Source organism: Struthio camelus, chromosome 14 (assembly GCF_040807025.1).
Source record: "Struthio camelus isolate bStrCam1 chromosome 14, bStrCam1.hap1, whole genome shotgun sequence".
Taxonomy (NCBI): domain Eukaryota; kingdom Metazoa; phylum Chordata; class Aves; order Struthioniformes; family Struthionidae; genus Struthio; species Struthio camelus.
In genome coordinates, this window is record NC_090955.1 from 16,831,039 (window position 1) to 16,858,811 (window position 27,773).

At 35.5% G+C, this 27,773-nt stretch overlaps 1 protein-coding gene across 3 annotated transcripts in view; it reads right to left on the bottom strand.

Annotated features, from left to right (window-relative positions):
• The window catches only part of CACNA2D3 (calcium voltage-gated channel auxiliary subunit alpha2delta 3), a 476,420-nt gene that overhangs the window by 246,094 nt on the left and 202,553 nt on the right, over positions 1-27,773 (bottom strand). For all 3 annotated transcript variants that reach the window (XR_696027.2, XM_068907198.1, XM_068907199.1), the window contains exons 6-10: positions 26,332-26,463; positions 24,837-24,897; positions 24,590-24,740; positions 15,636-15,710; positions 4,286-4,375 (exon numbers count right to left, since the gene is read on the bottom strand). Coding sequence is in view for 2 of the 3 variants with exons in the window: in XM_068907198.1 (XP_068763299.1) it covers positions 4,286-4,375; positions 15,636-15,710; positions 24,590-24,740; positions 24,837-24,897; positions 26,332-26,463 (509 nt within the window). In the remaining variant the exon portion in view is untranslated. The remainder of the gene's footprint in view (positions 1-4,285; positions 4,376-15,635; positions 15,711-24,589; positions 24,741-24,836; positions 24,898-26,331; positions 26,464-27,773) is intronic.

A 27,773-nucleotide genomic window follows, 5' to 3' on the forward strand; every position in this document is an offset into this window, starting at 1 on the left:
ATTCTCTGCCCACAATGAAACTTTCAACATCCTCTGCACAAAAAAGCTAGAGTGCTCATTACTTCATGCAGCTTTTCCTATTGTCATTCTTGGCACGCTCTGCATGAAGGAATTAGTTCCACACTGTCTGGGTGAACATGTGGGCAGCGGGTGGAGGAAGACATTTGTCCTCATCTTTTCACCTTATGGAGTAGATTTTATGCCTGGAAAAAACAATCAATATTATCCTTCAAGATGAATACAAAGGAATTTGAACCATTAGTTAATCTATGTATATGTATGTCATAAAGACAGCCACACTTTTCAAGTCAAACCCTTTGGAGAATAGCTTGTTCTGAGGTGTCATTTGCAAGGTGAGTTGTTCACAAAAGACAGTTTTCTACTTGTTTTAGATGAGATCTTTTTTTTTCCCAATAGACTAATATTTTTCTATAAGGAACGACTATACCTAGCGGAACGCTTTAAAACATTTTCACAAATATTTTCTCAGTTGACAGAAGAGAAAAGAAGGAGGAGAAGGAAAGAGATCGAGAGGAAACAAAAGTTTAAAAAAAGGATTTTGTCCTATTGTATTTATGATTTTGGTAACATTTCTTTCCAAGAGGACACTGGTCAATGTGAGTGACAACTAATAAAGTTTCCAGAAATGTCAGTTGACATAGCTCTTTAGTCTATTTTCTGTGAGCTTATCGATTGTGATTAGTTTCTCTGTATTCTTAAAATCCAGTTGAGCTTAGCATGCTTATACTCTTAAGATGCATGATTTTTAAGAAATAGGCTCTAATAAGGCTGATGAAGTTTAAAAAAAAAAAAAGATATCCTACAAAAGGTTAGGCAAAAAGAGAAATTAAACTTCTACGCTCATGACGTGAAAAAAGCTCTAGTCAGAATATGCCTATATTACTTCTTCATTAAAAGTAAAAATGGAAAGCAAAAATGCTTTAACTTTCCTTACTAATGCATAAGAATGAATTAAGTTTAGTTACACTGAGTTTTACTGAATTTAATTTCTGAGACAGGAATTAAGTCCCTGGAACATACCTTTACACTGAGAGAAAGGTATCTCACTGTAAGAGAGAGAAGCTGTAGTTTTTACAACAGTTCCTCTTTTCAGAGCCATGGGTCTGACTGGAGAGGGAGGGTGAATCAATCCCCATTTCTAATGAATGTATCCCTGTCAGCTCTCCAATGCCTGGCTCATACAGAATGATAAAGAAAACTAGTTCTGCGTCTGAACTACCAAGCAGAAGGATAAGGGTCTAAATTGTCGTCCTAAACTTAAGCTACTGTTCTGTAACACACACCTACAAGTCAAACTAACAGTAGTTACTTGGAGCCTAAAGACACAAAGTTTGTAGAGTTCTTGGAAATGTACCAAGCAAGCCAGAAATGTTCTCAGTTTGGCCCACTGAGAAGAGATACCCTGGAATCTGACACAGTTCAAGCAGTATAAATACTGTGCTATGTTTATTTTTGTAATCTTGTTACTAAAAAAGGTAAACTTCTTTTTATACTTTTAAACTTGATAAAAATACATTAATTTTTAAAAAAAACTTTTCTGGATATAAAGTGTGAAGCTATGAGAAGGACAAGTTGTTCTGAGAGATAAACATGTAGCGTAATCAGGAATACTTTGAATTATCCACCACTAACATTAATTTGAAGAATACCCTTTGCCTTTCCTACCAGCACAACTGTCACCACAATAATCATATCAGAAGAGATCTGTCTCTACTCATAGACACAAACTAGAACCTCTTTGATAAGCAGCAGCAGGAGTTAGAAAAGCCTAAAAACAAACAGAACTATACTTTCAGCATAAAAAACACCAGAAACTTAATAGAAGAGACATTGCTGATCATCTAGAAAATATATTCCACACATTTCAACTCAATAATTTGGGCATCAAATTACTATCTCATGTTTGAACTGTATGATAACCCCTCTCCCCTTCTTTGTTATTTTGGAAAAGCTTTTAAAAGCCTTTAAATAATCTTGATTCAAAGACATAAAGCATTAGAAGATCTATCAAATCTTGTGTAATGTATTGTAATGGTTACTTAACCATTAAATGTCCACATGATTTTTTTTTCATTCATCTGCCAGCCATCTCATGTTGCTCTGCCTTTGCTAGATGATCCCTCACGCTTCTCTCAAAAAAATCTTTCACCATATGTAGTTGATAAATCAGGATAAAGTTGCCTCCTAACCCATTGAGATTATCAGAAAGAAAACATAGATAACCTTCAAATATTTTTTTAATGCAGGGAAAACTTCTCTGGAAACACTAAAGCAGTTTCAGTCTTATTTTAAGCTGCTAATATTAGTTTTAAAAGAAAGCTACCAGAAACGCTTAATAGGCTGATGATGCTTGCTTGCAACATCCACCATTAGCAGGAGTTGTTCCTGTTGGAGGGTTTTTAGTTGCTTTTACTGACTTACATAAGCAGTTAAATGGTTACCCAAACAATATATAAAAAACAAGGGTTCAGCCTTATTTTAGAAAGAGTGAACCTTGGGCAAGATGGAGCATTCTGAAAGAATCCACAGAAATAACCTTGCCTTAGACTACATGTAGCATCATTTTGAAGTAAGATGCAGCTAATGTTCCATTCTTGGAGTTCTGAGAAAAAAGTTTATATCTTCTTTAGGTCTCATTGATCACTGATGGCTAGTATTTCACCGTGGGGCTCCTGGCACTTGGACATAAATGAAAGAAGTACTCATCTCGAACCAGTTCCTTGTTAGCCTCGAGACTGAGGAAAACTGAAATACCTCACATGCTCCCTCCTTAAAATCTGATCTAGCCTTTGACATCTTTGGTGTTTCAGCCTTTTACAATAGCATTTGCTACATATGTCTTGCTTAATGAGTTCTGCTGTTTGCTGTAGCTTGTGGTGTAGCAGTTTACAATTTTCTAAGTGTTCATTAGTGTAGAAAACCTGGAGGAGAGCTGTTTGTAATCAGTTACCAAAAAAAAAAAAAGAGGTAAAACCAGTTTCCCTTACCGAAACCTTAAATCTAGACTCATCTTAAAAGAAGTTGTAAACAGAGGCTTGAGCCATAAAACACTATGTAGGGTTTTCATTTGTAATATCATAAGAAATATTTAGTAGTGTCATTTTATTTTCATTGGTTTTCTTCTTCATACTATTTTTCTTTCATTATTATTATCCTTGATTTTTCTCCTGATTTTCCTTACTCATTCCAATGCACGTTCTCAGGAAAGCATAGAGTCAATTGAATCAATATTTTTAGCAATTCCAATATTGCTAAAATTCTTTTCTGCTGCAATACATAGCATAACAATATATTTTACATTTGCCAAAAATGATTTTAAAAAAATCTCTGAAATATACTACATAAAATCTTTTCATGATAACCATTAAGACTGATATACACCTTGCAAGGAAAATCATTTCAGGCAAAGACAATGGGCCTGATTTTAATTAAAATATTATTTGAAGGACAATACCCTGGAGTACTAAGAATGCTACATTAATTTTAAGTGGAGTATGGGACGGAAATTAGATGCTCTGCACTAGATTATCTCCATTTTCATGATGTTCAAATTGCAATGACTGCCTGTCTGTTCACAGACATCATTCACAGGAATTTTATCAGAAATCAAAAGTTGGCCTCAAGTTTTGGCAGATAAATAGTAAAAATAATATTAATACCTCTGAGCTGGGAAAACAATTCCAAAAGTTTTTTATTTGGCAGAAATTTGGTATTTCTGCCACTATCTTAGAGTTTTAAAAAATAAAGTGCAAATCTATTCAAATATCTCCTTTTGCATAAGCTATGAGAAATATTAATCATGACAAAAGTCAAAGCAATGGACAATGACTTAGCAATTCTAACAATTCTGTGTGTTCCTGAAATGCTTATGAAATACAGCAACTCCTGCAACTCCTAAAACATTAGCCCTTCCAAAGAAAAAAGAATCATCTAAAACTGTGAAATCCGCATTTTACCCTGATATTATTTAACTCCTAGATCAGCTATTTAAATAAACCTGATTTAATATACATCTGTGTGTAGGTTTATACTGTGTATATATACTTACACATGCATATAATATAAAGTGACAATAAATATAAAATGTCAATTTGTTTGCATCTTGCATCACGTATAGGTGATTTACAGTTTTGGTTCCATAAGGCAATACTTTATCATCATCACATTTTTGAATTACTTCTAATTTATTATCTTACAACTGCTAGTAATTGCTAAATAGCAGGAAAGGTGTCAGCAATGCAAATCTTAAAAAGCATCAACTTACTTCATTGAGCATGCTGAAAGCTTCATTTAAAGCAATGTCTAGCATTCCAATTCCTTTTGCAAAAAGCTTGTCAAGGTGTTCCCTGAAATGCTGAAACATGAACAAGAAAGTGTTTGTCAGTATACTGCAACATCATACATATCGATATCAATGACTAAGGAAACTCAACAAAAATATGGCATTCCTATATGGTATGGGCAAAACAGGCACATTAAATTGTAATTTTTGAGAGAAATTGTAAGCTATGAAGTACTAAGTAACACATTTTCAAAACAAAAGTAGTGCATCACTGGATACTTCTTTCTGAAAATAAATAATACATTCAGAAAAGGAAGTTAAGTCTCTCAGATTTATAAGAGCAAGCAATATATCATTAAATACAACACAATGAACCATGCTGCTACAAAAGGACACCATGTGTAGTATCAACAAGGAAACAAATCACTCCCCTAATTTTCTATGATGGAAACATTTTTTTATTCTGTAAAATCAAAAGATAGTACGGCAGTATATTGGAAGGCAGAGTACTTCCTATTTCATTATTAAATTTCAGTAAGTTCGAATGGAGAAATTTGCATCCTACCTCTAGGCAATTTTGAAATATACACTACTGCCACAGAAAAAGGGTTGCTTTTTCAAAAAAATTATTTTGCAGTGACCTAGTAAATATGGTCCATCACAGCTCAATACTTTGAGCAGCCAAAAGGTAAAGTCTTGCTTGTCTAAATTAGGAGGGCTAGTATAAACTCTCATACAGCTAAATCACAAAATGCTTTTTTTTCCCTACCAAAACAGATTTAATTTTAGTAAATGCTAGTCAGTATCTGCATGGTACTAATAATTCTTATTTTAAGAACAACTTTTAAATAAAATAATTCATTTAGAATAAGAAAAAGAAAGCACAAACAGTGGGAAATTACAAGCGAGATGATGCTTTTGTGAGCAGTTATTTTAGGCTCCACTATTGGATGGAAAAGTTAGCTCAATAAACAGGTATAGAGACAGTCTGATCCATTAGACGAATACTAGCGTACTCACGCAAAGAGAAATATTTTTACCAATCAGTCAATTTTTCTTAAAATATTATTATACTCAACAAAATCAAATCTAACTATGTTTATACTGGAATTAAAATACTACTGTCCCTTAAATTGTGCTCTTCATATTTTTACAAGTAATAATAAAAATGAGAATGAAAATAAAATACCCAAATACTCAATAAATGCATTGATGTCTTCTGTAATTTGTATCTCATTTTTCATTACAAAACATCTCTGAAATGTAGGTCTAAGCTGATCATAAGGCCCATGGCCATACTCTTCATTTAATGTGTGCTGGAAAGTGAGAGTGGGAATGCAAAGAAGGCAATTTCCCAGACTGAGACTGCTTTACCTGCCAGCAGCACAAGGTAGTACGGTTTCCAGTGCTCTTTGAAAATATAATAACAATCAGAATCAAAGTCCACTTACATCAGTACTCAGGTTGACTTCAATACATACGGCCATTAGTCCATACACAAAGGATTAACCACAGCGCAGGACTGTTACAGTCATTAAAGCAAGTCAGAAACTCAGAAAACACACCCATTTTCCAGTGGAAATATTTGAAGTTCATATGAATTTAAAATTTTTCATTGAAATTCTTCGAAGACTAAAATATATCATGTTTATAAAATATTCCAGGAAGCATCTTAGCAAAATCATTTTCACATATAATTGATATTTTTAAACCTGAAAATGTTGTTGATGGATAGATAAAATATGGAAAGCAAGCAGTTTACTACTATTCATTTCACTGATGTCAAAAACAATTTCAAAACACAAAAGTTGTGTATTGACCAGAAGAGTTCAACCCGGTGAAAGAGCCCTGAGCTAACAGCCCCTCTCTCACAAACACGTGGGACTGAGGTTAGTTTACAGCTATTACAGATGCTTCTACACTAACGAAGGGTTTCACACCAAAACAGAGTTTTGAAAATTGATAAAGCCAAATTTTATAGTGGAAATAAGCCTCTAATCTTACTTTTTCATAAATCAGATATATATATTATTACAACTTACATCTCTCTTTGCAATACATTACTATTCAATAATTAAACTAGAATTGTTTTGCTATAAAAATCCATGAGAGTTTATAAAAGCTCTGAACATTTCATAGACACTGTGGAAAGCTTATGACAATGCATATACATTATCACATATGAACATACGGCATAAACAGATTACTAAAAATTACTAGTAAACTCCATAATCTCTAGTGTATAATTAATTTTATGTGATCTGTCAGAAAAACAAATATTTTCTTTCTCCATGACTGCATATATATATGTTCTGAAAAATATATTGTTGATATATATATAAATATAATAGTGACATTTGTTTGATATACAGAATGGTAAAAATGTTAAAAATTGATTTCATGCACTATGAATTTTAACAAATCAGTGTTTTCTGCTTCCAGGCTTCAGAGTGAACAGATGCTACAAGGTGATTCTGCAAAAGGACTGAATGACTAAAATGCATGTGTGCTTTTTACTAAGACTCCACTCTTTACCTTTGAAGGGTTTTCAATCTTGTCTTTCTTGTTTGAGAATCTCAACACTATGTTTACATATCCACTAGAAAAATCACACAGCAACATATAAATTAACATTTCTTTAATGTTCATTTTTACTTTTAATCATACCAGGTGCCCTGAATGCATTGCATTAATTGGATCCACGCCAAAAGAAGATTTTACGGGCAGCACAAAGGATAGCTTCCTCAGATAGTTCACGCTACATCTAGCTGTGGTTGCTAAACAATTAAAATGTGCTATTGCCTCTATTGCACTTCTGCAGAGAGACTGTTTTTACTCTATAACAAAGAGTAACACCTTATTCTTGACACAGCTATCACCTGTCATGCCGGACCACAATAACTGTTATTTTAAGAAAGATTTATAAGAAGAAAAGCAAATCCCCAGACACTCAGCTTTTCCTATTTTACATAGCCAGCCAGTACAGCAATGCACTTCTGGTCATGTTTTAGTGTCCCTTCTGCTATTAGAGAAAGCAAGTTATTTTTAAAAGTATTGTCTCATTTGCATATGAGAAGATCAACGTTTCAGCCTAGTATGCCTCTAGGAAAATTTCTCTACAACTTGTCCACGCTTGCCTGCAACTTCCACTCCGTAATTTGGTGCCTCCCAAACGCACTGCAAGCTGGATAAGTATATTTCAACCCTACTACTACTGAATAAGTGTCAGGGCAGCATATTAAACACTGACTTATCAATTTAAAAAAAAAAAAAAAAAAGGATAGATGATTGTGAAATGAGGCTTTATGGTAACAAACACTGCAATTCCCCTTTAAATAACTTTCTAATCAAACAGATCCTGGAAAGCAGGAATCCCTTGATCTTAATGAATAAAAAGGCCTTTAGCATGTTTAAATTTAATCTTTACATCTTAAATGGCTCTTTCAGTAATAAACTACACAAGAAATAATAATGGTCCATCTCAGCTCTCTTTACTGTCATATCAGAGGCCTTGTAGATTCACATCTGAATTACCTGGGGTGTGAACTGGATATCTATTCAACTGTGTGCACAAACATTTGCATGCAACTGTATGCCTAATTTCCATGTGCAATTACCAGAATGTGCAATAACTAATTGTGGACTCAAATATCTAATTGACATGCATAATCTTGGTAATTCTGAATGCAAATTAGGCACACAATTATGACAATCAGACTCTGATGTCTGATTACAAAATTATAGGTCCAGAGCACAACAGGGGAAGTTGTGTCTCATTACAGCAAAGAAACATGGATGCATTCAGCTGCCGAGGTATCTACGATCCATTTAGAAGTGGCTGAAAAACAAATGATGAAGACGACAAGGCCACAGATCCACTCGTGCATGTCAGCCAAGGACAAGGTCCTTGAACTCATCTCTTAGAGGGTTCAACCCGGAACACCAGTGATGCATACATTTGGTCTTGGACCTCGGCATGCTACTGACTTTGTTTAATAACATTTTCCCTGACAAAAATACAAAGTTCCAGTGATCCTAAGATCTGACAATGATCCATGTATATAACCCTAAAAGCTTCTTCCTTTTTAAGCTCTGTAAAGTTTGCTTTACAGTACCTTCTAAGTCAGAAACAAAAACGGCTGTAGGACCTAAAATTAGGAGAGGTATTTTTATTGTGACTGTACCTATTCCTATTCCTAGGTATAGTTACAAATATTGCTGGCTAAAGAACCACCAGGTATATTGAACAGCCAGGGGTACACCGACATCCTTTACTAAGACAAAAAACAGTATTTGAGGACTGTCATAAACCTCCTTCTGCTTTAACATCAGATGGTCCAGTTGTGTCTTAGACTACATCGGACTTAAATAAGGATGTACACGGAATGATTTTTAATTGTCTTGATAGTCTATGCTTCGTGGGACGCTAATACAGAATGTTAAAGCCCACCTCTGCTGCATATGCTTTTGGCACAAGTGAACAAGAGGATAAACGTATAACCATTTCTCATGATGGAACTTGGAGTTTCTCTTATAGCAAGATTATTGAAAATGTTTTTTGGTATGCCCAGGTGTATTCACCTTTTTTAGCCTCAGAGCTTAATCAACAATTGTATGGATTTTGGACCATACTTGCCTGGATTATTACATTAAATTTTCAGACTTCAGGGATCAGGCTAAAATTGTTTGGCAAAATATGCTAGCAAGTCATATTTCTATTGCTTCATTTTTCAATTTCCTACTTCTGATTTATTAGGTTTTAATAGCTAATAACTTAAAATAATTCAAGTTAAGTAATTTATTTCAACAAATCTGCACTTGAGAGATGACTTGTATGATTTTACAAAGGTTCAGACCGCTTTCTCAAATTATTTATGATTCAAAACATTGAGTTACATCATGAGAAACACATTAAATGGAAGAATTAAGGAGATGGAGGCAGTTAACTGAATAGAGGTGAGAATTCGATGTTCCTTTCCTAATTTCAGGTCTTTGCTGACAATTTAAAAGCTCTTTTGCCTGAAACGAAGGCCAAAGGGCTTTCATACAGCTGAACTTATTTCTGCAGTGAAATACATATCATAACCAGCTTACTACACTTTTTGGAAAAGAGTGGCCAGAAACGTTTGGGTGTGCAGAACATTACTACACAGCAGCTATAATCTTTAATTGGCCAAATTAATTTTGCATGCCGGGTCAGCACTGTACATTTTTCTTTCTTAGTAGAAGCTCCAGCTTTGTGGCCAGAATGACACACTAATTTATCTAGCCCATAGTAAAACTGAAGGGTGATTTGCTGATTTGGAGGTAATTTTGAAGAAATTTTGAGGTGCCTCTTTATATCATTCTCTATCTTACAGGCTGTTCTAGTGCCTTCAGAAGGCTTACTCTTGGATATTATAAAAACTGACTGGTATCCAAAATCTCAACAAGACAACAAATTTTTACATCCTGGAAGTAAACAGAACGTAGTCACACTCCAAACAAACCAAAAAGACTTCTGCATCTGCACTACAATTAGGGTAATTTTTGACATCCAATATAATATGATGATACTCTTCAACTTTCAAGGTTTTACCTTTTTCAAGAGGTGGAGAAAGAGCTGCCATCTTCATTTGACAGCTAGACAAACACACACACCTGAAAACAATTAGCGATATACTAGAGAACTGAGTTCCAGTTTCCCAGCTGGTGCCCTAACCACCATGCCATCTCAGAGCTGTACAAAAGAGAGCAGACAAGTTGTCAGCTAACATAACTCCTGATGTCTAGCATTCATATTTTGGTCCTTTTAACACAGCAGACATTTGGAGAATTTCGCTCATAGATTTTCCACAGCATCATGACAAAGCTAGTCACAAAAACAGTAGGCTTGGTAAAGTTTTAATTGCCACATAGCCTACAAAACATCATAAGCTGTTTTAATGCCTCTTAACCTGAGGACACAACATGAAGCCTCACAGATAGAAACATGTCACCGAAAAAATAAAGCTTGCTATGGCTAACAGTAGCAGATCTTTGGTTCTGTTTGCCTTTATATAATATCTCTATACCACTGACAAGATGGAAGCACATTGGTAGTGAGTTTTACAGTTGTAAACTTCTGACCCAAAGAAGTCCCACCTCTTATCTTCCTATTCACCTAGCTAAAACAGCTTCTTTTCCCCCCACCCTCATTTTAGGGCTTCTGAATTCATTACTTGAGTTATGCTGAATTCACCATTTATACAAAATCTTCAGCATTCTCATTATAAACAACTATGCTTTTAGTTCCCTGTTGGTCAGACAGTATGCTACACAGTAGTGCCAGTCCCCTTTACCTTTTATTTACCTTTTATCTATTCTAGCTTAATTGAGATTACCAAAAATAATACCATTACCATAATACCATTTACAATAAATAGGAATACCCAAATTAGATGAGCTTACAGGACAATGGATTCAAGTTTAAACACATGTGAATAAAGCATTTTCCACTGGTTCCAAAGAGGGAAGTAACAGTTCACAACTGATAAATGCAACAGTTCAAACAAGCATATTGGTGAAATAGGGCATTTGCTATTAATTGCCTGAGAGGGTGAGCTCCCTACAGAAAAACATATTGTTAGTGCGTCCTGATAGACTTCTCATTCGGGTTTAGCGCATGTCTCTGCTAGCTCCCAGGCTCGACCATGCGTGCTATAACTCGAAATGTTCCTGAGACATACTTGGCAAAGATTTATCTGATTTGTGAGGATGAACTACATCAGGATATGCACCAATAAAAAGACAATCAGGAGGCGTACGTGTGAGATGGGAGAGTGATGTTTACTGATATGTCACAGAGGAGTTTACCCACACGTACTAGCAGCTGATAAATCTGCAATCACATCTGTAAAATGCATTTAAGTATCTTCCTATTAAACATTCATTGCCAGGGCAATTACAGGTTAGCTCGCTGGTGATGATTATCCTTGTATCCAACCACCTGTGTTCCCTAGTACATGGTGTTGGGGGAGTACAGTTTATTCAGAAAAACAAATAGAGAATATGGAAAGCCAGAAGCTGGTATGCTGAACAAAGAGCTTGAGATTCAATATACCCAGATGAAAAACAAACTCTAGTTAAGCAAATTAGTTGCCTGGGGCTACAACAGAAAACTTCAGACCATATTTCAGTGGTCTGAGGCCAGCTGGAAGTTTTGGGCGCCTGTAACGGCCAGTCAGTTGAAAAAAAAAAAAAATCCGACTTCATAGAGCGTGTGTGCGTGCGCACACGTACTTTTAAGCAGCTAAGCAATGCAGTCATTCTTTTTTAGAGACTTGACAGAGATAGATAAATATATACTTAAATAATTTCCTCAAACACTATTCAGTATGCAAAATTTGTATTTACCAACCTCCAATTGGCAATTTCAGTCAGCTTCATTGCTGAATCAGTTTTCTGGTAATTTAATTTCTAGTCATTACATTGAAAAATAAAAGCCCATTGGAAGTTATTACACATTACATCTTGTCTATTTTTGTCATTCTAATTTACACAAGGGTGAGTTCTCTATTTAGTTTGAGTTACTGTGCCTATCAGTGCATCTATAAGATGATATACTTCATCTGGAAACATTTTGTGGAGAAATGTCCTCAATCCATATATAGTGCATTAAAAAAACACATATAAAATAGGAATGTATATTGTAATATTGTTACTTTAAATCTGGAGTTACATTAAATCAGATTGTCATCCGATTCCTTTGGGGTAGGTAAACTGTAACATGGAGTTTCTCAAAGATGAAAACCTCTTGGCCCAAGATAACTAGTATTAAAATAGGCAGTTCCACATGTTTGTAATTTGTGGAGAAAGTGCAGATGGTGACAGAACAGTGTCTGAACTATTTCCCACTCTTTTTTAAATTTGTGTATAGCAAATTGATACACTTCAAGGTAGCAGCTGTTTAATGCTAATGCCAAGTTATAAATTAGTCTGGTATAATTCAAATATATGTTACATATTTTACGTTACTAAACCACGTTTAGGATCACAGATTCATTTCAACCTCATTTATGCTACTCAAGGTAATTAGAGATTTAATCTTTGTGATAAACTGAACACGAAGCAAGTTTGGTAAATTATGGATAGTTTACAAGATCCTGGGAATATTTCTCCACAAATACATAGTGAGCTTCAAAAGGCAGGTATGTGCCAACCAAAAAATTTATGACAAATGCTAGGTTATGAAAAATTTTAGAAAGAATTGGATGCTACTTGATTTCTGCTGTATCACCTGTAGAGTTATAATTATTCTAACAAAAATTATTATATTCTTATACGGTAAAAAGTGAAAGCAGAAACACTATATGTTGAAAAACCTTAGGACTGGGACACCTGCTTTGCATCTTAATACAACTGGTGGCGCACATATTAACACCATTCACATCACTACCATATTTGAAGATACATGTTTGCCTTTCATAAATATTATAAAATCTGACTTGATTCAATCAAGTTTCTCAAAAGGAGTATGCTTTTAAAAGTTGTATCTGACAGAAATTCAAGGTTCAGTTAGATCCACACTTCTTGAAAAGCTAGAGTTTTGCACAGTCAACAAACAACTCCGCAGAAAAAATGCTTGATCAAAATGCGTGGATATTTCTAAATATATTATATCATTATCTCTTCCTTGTAGTTTGTTGTGACCATTAAAAAAATAAAGTTGTTAGATGAAGAATAGCAAATCAAGACTGCATTACTCTGGTGTTCTTGAAGGTGGCAGGGAACAGGCTTAGATGCTGGGAATCATCAGTTGTTTCAACATATCCTCATTCTTTCTTAAAGAAAAACACGTTACTTGGCCAACATGTTGGAGATTAAGGGCTGAAAATCTGCTTTTTCTCCAACGATCATTCCATTCCCCCCCAAAAATGCATGAATATATTTAAGATTTAAATGCTTAGTTATATTAAACATATTTAATGTCCTTTAAAAATCTGGACTGTAATACACTGGACAGGTATTTATTAATATTTTAATTGAGGAGTGATCTTGATCAAGTAATCCCAACAGGTACGGTGACAATACAGAAAATTATGTTCTTGTCAGAAAAATAATTATTCCAACTTTCCACTATGCCAGGTATGATGAAAACACCATTACTCTTCAATACACATGTTTGGTTAAGCTTAAAGCTGCAAAGATAGAAGTACTTGCTTCCTCGTGCTATCTCTTCTTTTCAAACTGATTGCTCTCCTCACTCAACAACACAATGCAGGATCAAGAATCCTCTGCTAATTTGGGCTCCATTTTCCTAAGGATATATACTGTCTCCTCCATCAAAAATTAAAATATGAGCAATTAATTGAAGAAATATCCACTTTATTAAATATTGTACAAGTTTCTCACTGTTTGACAGGTCTGAAAAAATAATTATAGTAGATCTGTGGACACTGCAAAAATATATATATATTTTATATATAAAATATGTGTGTGACACATTAATGCCTGGCCAATGTTTGCTGAATTAACTATACTCATTTAAAACATCGTTCTTAGGTTTCTCTATTGCCTGATTAATGGAAAAATTGTTTCTTTGTAACAAAACTCTCACCAAATTATTAGTTAAAATTATAAAAATAAAATATACAAAGCCCTAGATTTTTCTATATTTACGGCTACACATCATAATTTTTTTCCATTTTGTTCACATATTGTAATAGATGCATTATCTTTATCACCAGTAGGCTTTCTGTCAGACATCCTTTATGGTTCTTGAGTTTAATATACTATTTTTGATCTCCAATCATCCGATCAAAATAAATGACAGCCTGCGTAACGAGCCCTACTTTGTTTTATGAAAATGCGTTTACATTAATTAGAAGGCTATTCAGTGGCCTGATTACTATAGCATCAATTACTAATTAATAAGTACATAATGAAATAATGTAGCATTAAATCCTTCAATAATTTGTCATAATTTATTTTAACTACATTCGGCATAAGCAACAAGCTAACTCTCCAAAATAATTAAAATGAAGTACAAATTACAAAGTTATGAGTATGGTCTATTATTTTCCTACAGCATCATCAAAAGTTTCCTTCTAAAAACCCATCTGAAAAGTTGTAAAAGTGAAGCACCATTTTTAAAGGAATTTTGCAAAAGGTCTTCTTAATAAATCCTACTAACTCAACTATTTTGTTGGCTTAGAGATTTGAAAGATATTAAATAGATTTAATGATAGTATATTATATACAAACAGAGGGTTTACCTCACATAGATAACATTTGTGTCTTCTTTCTCGTGGTTCTATATCCTTCCCTCAATATACTTATGTTCTTATTCTACTTCCCTCACCTTCATCACAGCCTATGCAAAATATGCAAGCTGGTTCTGGTTCTAGATATATATCAACAAAAAAAGAGAGAGAGAGAAAGAGATAGAACCAAGCACACTACATTTCAGAGCATGAGTCCATGAAAAGAAAAATTAATACCACCTTCAGCAAACCACTCTATCCTCTTTGACTGATCTGACTGAATCTTATCTTTGTCTCTCTTCCTCACTGCCTTTTTTAATTTCCCTTCCTCTACCTCTACTGCCTTGAAAAAAATCATAAGCTAAATTTCAATTTCACTTGTTTTAAGGACTTTTCACTTATCTTACTCACCCAAACTTTCACAATTTTATTTAGCATAAGCAATCTTACCTTTCCCTTCTAAAAAGTGTGATGCATTATTGCTTGTACAGAGCAACCGCATTTAGATGGCAGGCAGTAAACCAAAGACACGGATTCATACTGCAGGCTCCTTTCAAATAGAACTTTCAATTAAGTAAGTGTAGGTTTTCTTCTGAAAAATGACTGCAGGATTTAACTCATTTGTACAGTCTTTTATAACCTTCTTCAGAAAATGCATTATTATTTTGACATGCTAGTTGGGAGTGGTGAAATTTCTGGTTTGCATGTATTACACTTATTTTCACTTGCTTCACGATTTTGTTTCAATTTCAATGTTAGTCTTACTTAAGAATGAAGTATCTACCTGTGTAATTTTTGTAACAGAATGATAGTTTAATTTAAAGCAACTAAAGTATTGAACTTTGAAAAACAATTACTAAATTTTATTAACAGTATGCTTGCAGTGATTTCTGTATCTTTTCATTAAGTTTATTCAAATAAATTAACTAGGTAGCTGCTTCTTTTTCTTCCTGCTAAGTCACATGATACATCTTTGAAATGGCACAAGAAGAACAATTAATTTAATAAATTCTAATAACAGAATTTATTTTATTAAGGAAAGACCTTTATAGTACACTGTTATGCACTGCAAGCTATTTCTCTTTTGTTTTGTTACTTCCATTTCTTACCTCTTTGTTGGCTCTGTCTGCTTGAACTAATGTTCCATTCAGACACGGCTCTACATAGTGAAGTTCTTCATTATACTGTAGAGAGCAATAAAAGATATGATGAAAATTTAATTAAAAGTTTTGAAAGATACAATTTAATTTCATGATTCAGAGCTACAGTGAAACATGCACATAAAGCAAAAACAATAGGATTCAATTCATTTTTAAAAATTGGCCATGGTATTTTTTTCCTTTACATGATACTTAATGTTTCAGAGGTTCAAACTTTTTAAAAGTAGCATTCAATTGAATGGATGCCACCATGCAGGTGGGGTTAGTGGGTACTGTATACACTAGCTGACAAAAATATCCTTCAAGCTGACATCTGGATAGTATTAAGAATTTGGGTTTGATGCATCACAGTCAGAACTCTCAATTCTTTGCTATATTAAAAAAAAAATACTGACAAATATTTGAGGCAATGGCTAACACATTTTGGGAGTTTAATAGTGAAACAACTACACTGAAGAGTCTGTGAGCTTCAATCAATCCTTGAAATGTCTGACAATAGTGAGAATTTCAGTCAAGGAAAGTAGCTCATTAGACAATAAGTCATGAAGCTGTGAAACATCTTTAAAGTACTCTCTGGTTATCTTGCACAGCTTAAGAAACTTAGATAGCTAAGTCCCATTGTCAGAAGTACTTTAAAGAACCTAAGTGCCACCTTCAGTGAGTAGCTCCTACAGGCTTATGAATGCTTAAATCACTTCTGAATATGGGACTTGATTATTTAAATCTTTTAAACCTTTCAGCATAGGACAGATTAATAGATAAGTGCCTTCAAAAAAAGTCTGTATTAGTATTACAGATTCAGTTTTACATTAATTGCTCTATTTATTTATTTGATCTACCCTAAAAGTTATCACAGGTTAAAGCATGACGCTTTTGCATCTAGGCCCTACTTGGATTCATCCTTTCCCAGGTATTGAGCAAACTGGAACAGCCATAGCAGACAATGAAAGAAGACAACAAGTTGAACCAAAAATAATCAGAGAAAGCATTTCATTTCATATGATTAATGTATGCATTCACTCCCTCCTTCCTCCATCTCAGTGAGGATAAAAAGAGCCTTACAGTGATTCATTGCAAAAACGCTGCTTACACAAGGTTATTTATCATTGCAAGTTCACATTGTCTCTGTAAGTCTGCAGCTCTGAATTTGCTCTACTCTTCCTTCAGTTTAAAACAGCTCCTTTCTCTGCACATATGCCTAGACTTAGACCCCTGCAACCTGTTCCACACTGGACATCTGTCACCATCATTCATGTGAACAGTGCAGTATGCACCAACACTCATTAATTACATAATTATTACATAATTATTGTTACATAGGGAAGAGTGTTTAATTTGTACTGCATCAAGTTGTTCTTGAGGCATTGTGCCAGACTTGATCCTCGGTTATACAGGAATAGAAATCCAGAGTAACCCCTCTTACTACAGCTGGATATACAGAGTATTTACATCAGCATCAACATAGTAATTGGTGCATAAAAAAAAAACCATATGCTAGAAGGTTATTTACACATCATTTCTGCAGTAGATTTGCATGCTTCCGTAATTATTTTATTCCAGTCAATGTTAACCCAATATATGCGTGCCTGAGGACATGTCTATTGCTCCAAAGGTCATATGAAAAAACAAGACAATGACATCTGGAACCCTTGCGAGTCACTGGGAACATCCTGCGTGCATCTCAGTGTCATAGCAGTTTATTGATCAGATAAATGATGTGCTTTCCCCTGCTGCTTTTTCTTCAGACTGCTTTCCAATCTATCTCCTGACAGCCATTGCAAAATAATAATGCTAAATCTTCACAGCATCTCATATTATAGGCCATAGTCAAAACCATCTTCCTTTCCGACTATTGTAAACAAAAAATAAAAATCTGTAACAGATGCCAGCTCACTAGTCCCTACTTCCTAACTTTCTACTACCTTCACATCATTTTTTTCAGTATATTCTTTAATCAATATACTTTTTGGTTAAGTCTGGATTCTTCAGCTTGCTTTTTTGTAGCCATCAGCAGAGACTTGTTAACATATTTGTCTTTACGTGACATCAAGCAAATAGTCTTTTATTGGTCAGCATATAATAAAAAACTAGAATTTGCCTGACTCTCAGTCATGATCTGTTTCAAGTGTCTTATGTATGCAAGCAAAATGAGAATTTCCAAATGTTGCAGTAGTAGCAAAAAGTTTTTTCCATGCCTATCACCACTAGCAAGCAGATGAAACAATCTCCTACTCTATCAGAGCTTGCACCTAAAAAGCATAATTTCAGTCTGCTAGATTTCTGTAACATTCCTCTTCAGTACTATTCTGAATAGCTCATGTCATCAGGCTATCCCCACAGACATGCAGCATGTCTGCCAGCTGCATTCCAACCTGGGCTGATTCCCAACAGCTCCCTACAATGTCTCTAATGTTATACAGTCGGGTGGTATAAATGACACCCACACTTTTACAGAGGACATGCTTCAAGTCCCTTAGCAATCCCATTTTACAGAATCAACCTCCAAAAAAAGGAAAAAAAATGTTCATTCTGGCATAAGCAGCATAGTGACGGCAGCACTTTCATTGTCATTATAGCCATAAAAAGATGTAGATGTTCATTCTTGCGCAATCCAGCCAAATTGTGACGTTATTTGCTTTTGTGGCTTCTAATTTACCTTAGAAATATTACTGTAAAAATATTTAAAGTAATTCGCTATGTATTTCAGAAGAAACTGGATCATGCCATGGTGTCCAAACAACCTTTTTATATAATGGTGTTCTGCTGATAACAAGTATAATCTGAAAGTGCTCCTTCCGTTAGCAGTTCTTCCTCTGCTATACAGAAATAGCAGACTATATATAAAAAAGGTATAGCAGCTTCTGGTAGTTTGAATTCTTGCAGTGGTCTATTTTGATGATCATCAACATGTTAATTTTTATACTCTTTGCTAATTATCTACACTTTCTTTTCTTTTTTGAGCAAATCAAATTAGACATGGAAAAACGCACTGGACAAATTTATGTCACCACATGAAAAAAATTCCCAAATAGTGAATATCTTCCTCTCTAAGACCGTGAAAACTGAAGAGCTCACTGATGCATCATGTGAAGCCATTCAAACAGCGCTTGCTGCTTAAACTGGCACATCCACTTAATAAGACCTTTCGTACAACTGTCAGCTTCTAGTAAAATGCCCAGGTTGTGCTTCAGAGCATACTTTAGATCTCTTTGTCCTTTCCATGGGATGTTCTGCAGCGTTATTAGTGATGCCTTTCTTTTTACTGTACTTTTACTGTACTGCAGAAACTTTTAGAGCAGAAAAGGGGAAAACCACTACCAGAATTTTCTCAGTCTAGATCAATTCCTCCTCCTCCCACCAAATTATTCAGCAACTTGAACTCAGTTCTCTGACTTTTCTACGGCATTTAAAATTTTGTATTTAGTGAAACTGCTTCCTGATCTTGAACCAACAGCCTTGTTAGTAACTGTTGACTTTCCCAGCACTATTTGGTATAGGTCTCTCTTGTTACCTGAGCAAGGAGATTTTATAAACAGATTTCTCTTCTTTAGGTTAAAGCTGTTGCTTTTCACCTTTCTCATTTCCTACCACAAAATTAACGTACCTGAGTAAAAGACTACTTTCTGTTTTTCAAGAGTTTTGCATTACATTCTGTTCTCATAGTGTTTCTTCGTTCCATACCCCCAAACTCTGGCATAGGACATCCTTGCCTATTACAGTTGTGACAGCAGTGATGCAATAACTGAGATAGATAGTTAAATTAGGAGTAGACTAGCCTCCCCTCTGCTGAAGGGCAGAGGAGAGAATTAAAAACTAATTTTCATCCTTTCTGAGCTCCTCTTCCAAAACCTCTGTCTGCTTTCATCTGTCTTGTAACTTAAGCATTTGATAAGACCTATTTTCTTATTATTTTATTTACTTATAAACATTTATCTGCTAGTTAGTTCTTTACAGTATAGTAAAAAATAAAATGTATAGATCAAAATCTGAACTAATAAACAGGAACCATATAATGAGGTGGAAGGCTGCTAACTTATATTGCATAACTAGTACTATCTGGATTCTGAAAATATGTCTTGAGGTATATATGGTTCCAGCACAGCTAAGCAAGTAGCTTTGCAGTTACTGCTGCCTTTTTCATATTTATGCTTTGTCATATTTAAGCTGGCTGGAGCTTAAGGTCCGAAGAAACAAATTAAATTCACCTTCTGTTGTGCAACAATAAATGGATAAAAGATTTCACACTATATTAGGCACACTCAGAAATTCAGCACAGCCCAAACTAAGACTCAACAGTGAAGTCAAACCAGAAGAGGGATCACAGAAATTTGTATTTCTAAAGTTCCACTAGTTTTACCACGCCTGACAAGCGGCGCACAAGCGTAGCCCACTGCTGGAAGCAAACGTATGGAGGAGGGTTACAGTTGGTCAGCCTACCGATCGGTGCTACCGGGGCAGAATCACACTAACCAGGCAGGCTGAAAAACAAGTTTACCCATGATCTATTTTGGATGAATACAAGGACTTTTAAAAAGCGCCTATGTAGAAGCTGTTTATAATGGAAAATTCCACAAAGGAAAAACGGGGAACTATAATACTGTGGTTCAAATTAACAAATAATACTCCTTTTCTAATCAATTTTGCTAAAATGGTGCGACTGAAGCATTAAAATTGATTTAACAATCTCAGTTCAGTTAATACTTTGTTCATTTAATGTAGAGTTTACATTATTGTAAAAGCATTTTAAAAAAAATCAGCATTGGGCAAAGTTAGCACTCTTTTTATGATAATACTGTTAATTTAATGCATGACTTGGAATTATACTTCAAAGTGAATTGGAAAAATATGCCTTTTCTCTCTTTGTTGCTGACATCTCTGTTCATGCACTGGTGGATGGACCTTAAATTTTAACATTGCACAAAATCACTCCTGTATTTCAACATTTTTTTTTCTAATTCAATCATCTAGTCCATCAATTTCAGATAGATTTTACAACAACCTACCCATGAAAGCTAAAACAACTTTTAACATTATCTTTTTATGTTTATTCTCTGGAAAGACCTGCACTGAATACTTCTTGGTGTTATATCTGCATACAGATACAGTCAGAAGAATATTTAGTGAAAGATGAAATGGACCTAATGGATATGAAAGAATTCAGCCAGTGCTAGTGGCGCTTTTTGCACTCCTCCTGCATATTTGTGTTAATTGAACTTTTAACGATGTTAGTGTGTAGTGATCATAACTCCCATCACAGTTAATGAGAATCTTCATTTTGCCTGCCATACTGAAACATACAATAACAACTTGAAAAGCAACTTGGAAAGCTTTTAAAACTTTCTGTACTGCGAGATATTGTAAAACAAAAAGCTAACAACAAAGCTGACGACCACAAATTTTGCACTGTTCTGTTTCCTCTTCTTCCACTGACCCAGAGACCAGTTTGCTCAATCCCTTTCATCGCTGTCCCCGACTGCCATACAGAGTACCAGCTCACTCCTGTCCACCGTGGATACTGAAGAGCCCCCATCACAAAAAATCAGGCTGAGCTCCATTACAGGTGTATCGTGGGCCATCTTTGCCAGCTGATCACCTTGTATAAGGCGACTCACTTCCATTCCCACAATTCTGCTCTATTCTCTAATTTATCAACCCCAACATTTTTTTAAACAAGGTCTGTCTTCTTTCAAGAGATAAGTTATCAAATAGGTTGTCTTCCTCCAACCTCATCTTCTCTCTTGGCTACCTTAAAAGTGCTCTTCCTTCTTCCTGCCACAAACACAAAAGTTTCTCACCTGTTTGTGCAACCCCTTCACATGCTTCTTCCTGTCTGTTACTCATCCACAAGTCTCCTCTCACATCTTTCATTACTGGTCTCCCTGTGTTCTCTTTCCTGGCTCTTTTCCCCCAAAATGCAGGCATGCTTTAGGGGTTCCCCCTCTTACAAAAAACCCAAGAGAGAGAAAATCCATTATTACGTTTGACTCATAATTCCTGCCCCACTTCCTGACATAAGTTTGCTTTTGCCAGTATTTGTTCCACTAATTGGTGTGTGCAATACAACCGTACCGTCACTCAGGCACGAGACCTGGTCTTCCGCTTTTAAGTGCATTGTTTGTCCAGATTTGCCCATACATAGCTCTCATTCTGCCTCATGTTTTAGCTTGGGTAGAGAGAAAGGAATCTGGTCTTTTGTCTCAGACTTCCAGAAGTCCTTCAGCATGGACAGAACGATCAGCGTCAGCACAGACGTCAGCCGGGTGGTGCGCCAAGAGGGAGCCGGAAGCGTTTGGGCGCAACGGACCCGTTCTGCGCGCACCAGGTGCCCGGCCAGCTTGAGATACCCAGACTTGCTCGGTGCGCAGGGATCTGCCACACGGACGTACCTGCGTCACAGCCGGGATTTCTCACAGGGGTCTGTGCGCTTCCTGCCTTCAAATGAGACCGCTCTCTTAACCCTCACATCACCAGGCTATGTTTAAATAATAAAACTTACTTCTGTTTACAAACATTTGTCTGTGGATAAAACCTACACAGGCTTACGAAAGAAACAACCAGCAGCCGGTGGGGAAGAAGTCACGCTCTTGGAAACACAGCTGGAGACGCGCTGGAGGGAGGAGGTGTGGGGGCACCTCCGAGGGGGCTGCGGCCTGCGGCGACCCACACTGGGGCAGGGACACCCCTGAGGGGATGGCATCCATGGAGAGCAACCCACGCCAGGGCAGGGACACCCTCGAGGAGACGGCACCCATGAGGGGTGACCCACACCAGGGCAGGGACACCCCCGAGGAGACGGCACCCATGAGGGGTGACCCACGCTGGGGCAGGGACACCCCTGAGGAGACAGCACCCATGGGGGGCGACCCACGCCGGGGCAGGGACACCCCCGAGGGGATGGCACCTATGGGGGGAGACCCAGGCCGGGGCAGGGACACCCCCGAGGAGACGGCACCCATGGGGAGCAACACCCCCGAGGAGACGGCACCCATAACTAGGGAGGGGGAGGAGAGGTGCTCGGCTGAAGCTGATCCTGGGGAAGTGGGGGAAAACAGATATTGACCTGAGTAAACATAGGTTTACATTGAAAAAGTAACATTTAGTTACTTAATCATTTTTTGGAACCGAAATATTAATGTTCGGTATACCACTGTATTTCATACTTTTCCTATTTGCTTTTCAGTTCTTTGCCATGTACATTTTCACATCCTTTGTTACAGATGAGCCTTTTGGCTTCCCCAAAGTAAAAATTTCAATTAAGAAAAAACAATAATTTTTCTTCCTAAACCATTTACAGTAACTGTCACAACTACTGGCAAGCACAATGATTATACACTGAATACGAATGCCGAAATATCTTAGTAATTACTTAGTTGACACATTTTTGCTGCTCTAGAAAACTTAAATAAGTTAATCACAATTTTGCAGAAGGACAGTAAACCTTTTCTTGATACAGAATGTAATCATGCCTTCCTAACACATAAGTTTCTGGTAATTATATAATAAGCAATTAAAGATTAATATGAAAGATATTCTGAACTAACTGCCTGTTATCTGTTAAAAATACAGTAAATGCTTGGATACTTCAGGCAAATATGATTTTGTATGGAGAACGACATAAAGATTTGCATTGTTGTTGCCGGGATCATCTATTTTACGATATAAAGGGCACTTCTTTGTACCAAAATAAGGCCAAAATCCTCCTTACATTCAAGAGTTTGAAGACATCTTTAAGATTTATATATATAATATCATATTAACAAAATACATATAATAATATATTAATAATGCATTAACAAAAGAATTTCAACCAAAAAAAAATTCATAAAATTAATCTTCCCCAACCAAATAATAGTTGTGATAAAGTTTTGGATTTGCTGAAGCCATCCTTGCCTATATGATTAACCCCATTGCACATAAACACTGTAAAACTAACCTCTGGTCATACATTTAAAAAAAGTATCTGTACCATGGAAAACTAACTGCCACACACAAATAATGGGAACAACTCTTAATTATCTAATTTATCGGTGTTAGCAAGTGCTGGTAAAACCTCCTGGCATAACTTCACAGTACCCATTCTGTCATTTGCAAAATAATGTCACATCATAGAATCAGCATGGAAAAAAATGTCCTCAAACTTCGACATTTACCCCGAACGTGCCTTTACAGCGAAGCCTCAGACACCCCTTTTCACACATAATTTTACAGATCATTGAATAGCACTTTTGGAGAGTGACATGTAAAATATGCAATATTCAATGTTACATTATAAGTAAAAGGAAAAATGTGACTATTAGAAATAAAAATGAGAGATTTACAATGGATCAGTAAGGTGAGAGCACACAGTAGATTGTTTTCTTAACTTGCTTTACAGTTTCTTTTTGTAAGCTTCTAGCAGTTCTGCAACTCAGTTAGCTAGGTATAGGCACAGCACATCTCAGACTCACCCTGAGGAGCGCATGAACACTGAGGCAGCGTCCAAGTCTACGCAAACTTCAGCCAGAGCTAATATCTGATTCTATTAATTCTTACATATCAATTGTTCTATAATTTGCAGCAATTGCCAGGAAAAGAAATAAGGGAAAAATCCCCAAGTTAAAAAGTAAGGTAACACAGCAAACATAGACAAACTAATAAACAGAGGACCATTATTTGCAATTCCCAAACTCCTGACAGCTTATTTAAGGGGTTTCAGATTACAACTGCTGGAAAAACACTCTGAAAACACTGCCACCTGAACAAGGTTGCAATGAAAAAAATCACAGCATCTGTTCAGTTGGATGCCTTCTTATATCCTTCACCTCCCCACAACATTTTTCAAGGGTGTTGTGTAATGTAAAACCTCAGAGAGAGCAACAAAAGATGGAATTAAAAAAATGGAAGAAGAATCCTGAGACACTCACAGCAATTATATTGAAGAAGTCATCATCCCCAAGGGTATCCAAAATAGATGATACTGTCTGTTTAGCAATAGTCAAGCGAAGCCCTTTCATACTGCCACTGACATCAACTAAAATGACCACATCTTTTGGAGAAGTAGCTGCCTGGATGTACCTAAAATAAAAGGCAAAATACATACTGTTCATGTAAAAACTGAACTTTGCTTCCTTCCGTATTTCTTAAAAATACTGGTAGTTGTTTATTACCTACCATTTCCTATTTCTGCAGTCAAACGCAATGACTCCATTCTCATCAGGTTCCCATTTAATTCCTGTTTAGAAAAAAAGAGAAAAAGATTAAAATCAAACCTTGTTGACCATAGCTCTGAGTGTCATTGCCATTCTTTGTCACTTAAGTGGAAATTTAAAAGCAGAACAATAAACTATAATTAGTTTTGTAAAGTGTTACTGTATGTATCAATAGAGTGCATTATCAAAGTCAAGTATTGTATGAAGCTTCTAAACCTTTGTCCTTCCCCTCTGCTGCCTCTTTCCAGGTAAGTTATTTTTCACATAAACAGACAAGAATATTCATATATATGGGTTATATAAACATGTATATATAATATACACACACACACACTTCCTGTATTTTTCAACTGATGGACAGCCAGAGAAGCCAATCATCAAGCACCTCTAAAGTAACGTACAATTTCAAGGGAAAAGAAAACCGCCTTCAAGAAAACCAATCTGTCTTTCTGGCAATTGACACATAGGGAAAAATAGTCTGAACTTCTGCTATCCACATCTGAAAATGTATATGAATTTTACTGGCTGTTGAATGTATTGTGAACCAAAGTTGATCTTGTCTCTAAAACAGATGAATAGAGACTGTGCTTCATTAAGTGGCATCTATGAGGCAATTACGAGCTGACAAATATTTAAGTTAGCATAGAGATAATGGTCGTGAAATAATTGTGTGCACTTAGCACAAATATTGAATAGTTCAACCACTTCAAATTTATGCTTTTTATTTTATTCTATATACATTTTATTTCTAGTTACAATGTTGGACTAACTGGCATTTCAAACTACTTTTTTAAAACTAAAATTAATTTTAATTAAAAGTTCAAATCCTATGAAATTAAATAATATCTTATATGGTGCAGCATCAGATTTTATTATGAGCATACCTGCAATACTGGAAAACCTTCTAAACCCCTGTCTCACAGTTGCTACCAAACTCGCATCTTTTATTTTGGTGTTTTAGTTCTAGCAACCATATTCATGTACTTGTGTGAGGTATACAAGAACCAATTGCTAGAATCAGTAGCTGTTAATAGCAAAAACATCTCAGTTCAATTCTGCCCAAGTGAGATTTACATTCAGAATATTATACATTGCATTTGCATTGAAAAAGCAAAATTAATAGCACTGCTGTATCTCTGCAGTCGTTTACATTCTATATATTACCTTCCTGATTTTCATTTTTGTTTTTAGCATAAAGAATATATAGAATAGAAAATCCAATTCTCTAAATAAAATAATAAAAAAGTAATATCTGGGGGCTTTACTTCCACAAGAAAATTGGTAGAAAAAAATCAGAATGTTGAAAATCTTGATTAGAAATGTCTTTCTCTGAAAACCAGATAAACTGAAATTGAACCTGGAAGTATCTGTGAAAGTCACAGTTTGTGACAACACTCATTGGCAACTCGCAGCCACAGGTTTCTTTATTGCTTCTTTGGAACTTGTATCCTTCTTACCTGGGTATTGTCTGAAAAATCCTTTTGCGCTTCCAAAGTACTGCCAGATGAGAGAAGGGTCACGATCAAAATTATCAACAAATACCTTATTTAAGGATTCAGACCAATAAACTCCATTTACAATAGCTGGATCTGGGGAAAAAATAGAGAAAAGTGATTTTACTTAAGAGAATCCCTTGAACCCTATCATCTTCAGCTTATTCAGTAACCAAAAATCGTGTGACTGCAAACTGCTGCAGACCATCTCTTGGTTTTATTGTCAATCAAGTGAGGTAAAATATATTATATAGTTACGCAATGAAAGTATGACTTAAAACAGAGAAGAGATACCAGGCACATTTTGTAGAAAAGAGTTAAATTACTCATTAGCCCATTTATTTGGAACTACTATATCACTTTTATCAGGAGAACACACATAAATCATCATATAACAGATTACTATTTACTACAATTTACTTTCCATAAATCTTTGGAACATCTAACAGCAAAATTTTATACGTATCGTCTCCTTTTTTTTATTATTATTTTTCTTAAAGTTGGTAAGGCCATTTTCACAAGCTTACTATGAGAACCTCTTATATAAATGAACTATGGTAAACATCCAAATACAAAATCTACAAAAGTTAATTACATAAATGGATAGGAAATAACACTATTATTTGGAAAACACTAGGCCCAGATTTCACAACAGTGACCTCATATTATTTCTGATTCCCATATAGAGAGAAGCAGAAAGTAAACCTTGCTGTTGAGAATAAACTACTACTTTTTAATACATCATAGTACCTCCACCGAGTAATTCCTACAAGCCCAGCCTGCCCAAGTATGTTTTTATGCTGTAGAATGGCAACTTAGTTTGATGGTGGCAAACCAGGAGTAAATTAACAGAGTTAAAAAGCAAGTTTTTCAATTTCAGATAGTGATATCAAATGCATTTGACAGATAAGAGACAATTACGATATTCTGTATTCCCAATTCAACCTATACATGAAGTCAGCAGCACAGAAAGGGAAAATAAACCTCAAATCACAGCTGTATTATTTCATTTGTAAAAGTGTGCATACATGCATACAAACTAACATTTGTTCAAGCATTTATAGTAACGCTTCCATTAACTTTTAAAAGAATGGCACTGAATTGATTTCAGAAGATTGCTTAGCATGTGATTTTAATGGAGTAGAAAAAAGGTAAATTGTTATCTTTCTTTACATTCATCAAGAAAAACAGCAGAAGGAAAAGGGAAATGTCTCAGTTACACATCTCTGAATGTTGCTTTCATCTAAATATTTAGGTTTACACAGAGGGGCTGCTGAATAAGCAAGGGTCAACAAAACAGATTTTGTTTCTAAAACATGTCTAGCACAGTTATTTGTTTCTCTAGAAAATGAAATATACTTTTAAAATCCGTCCAGCCAGACACATGTCAAACAAACCAACGTCAC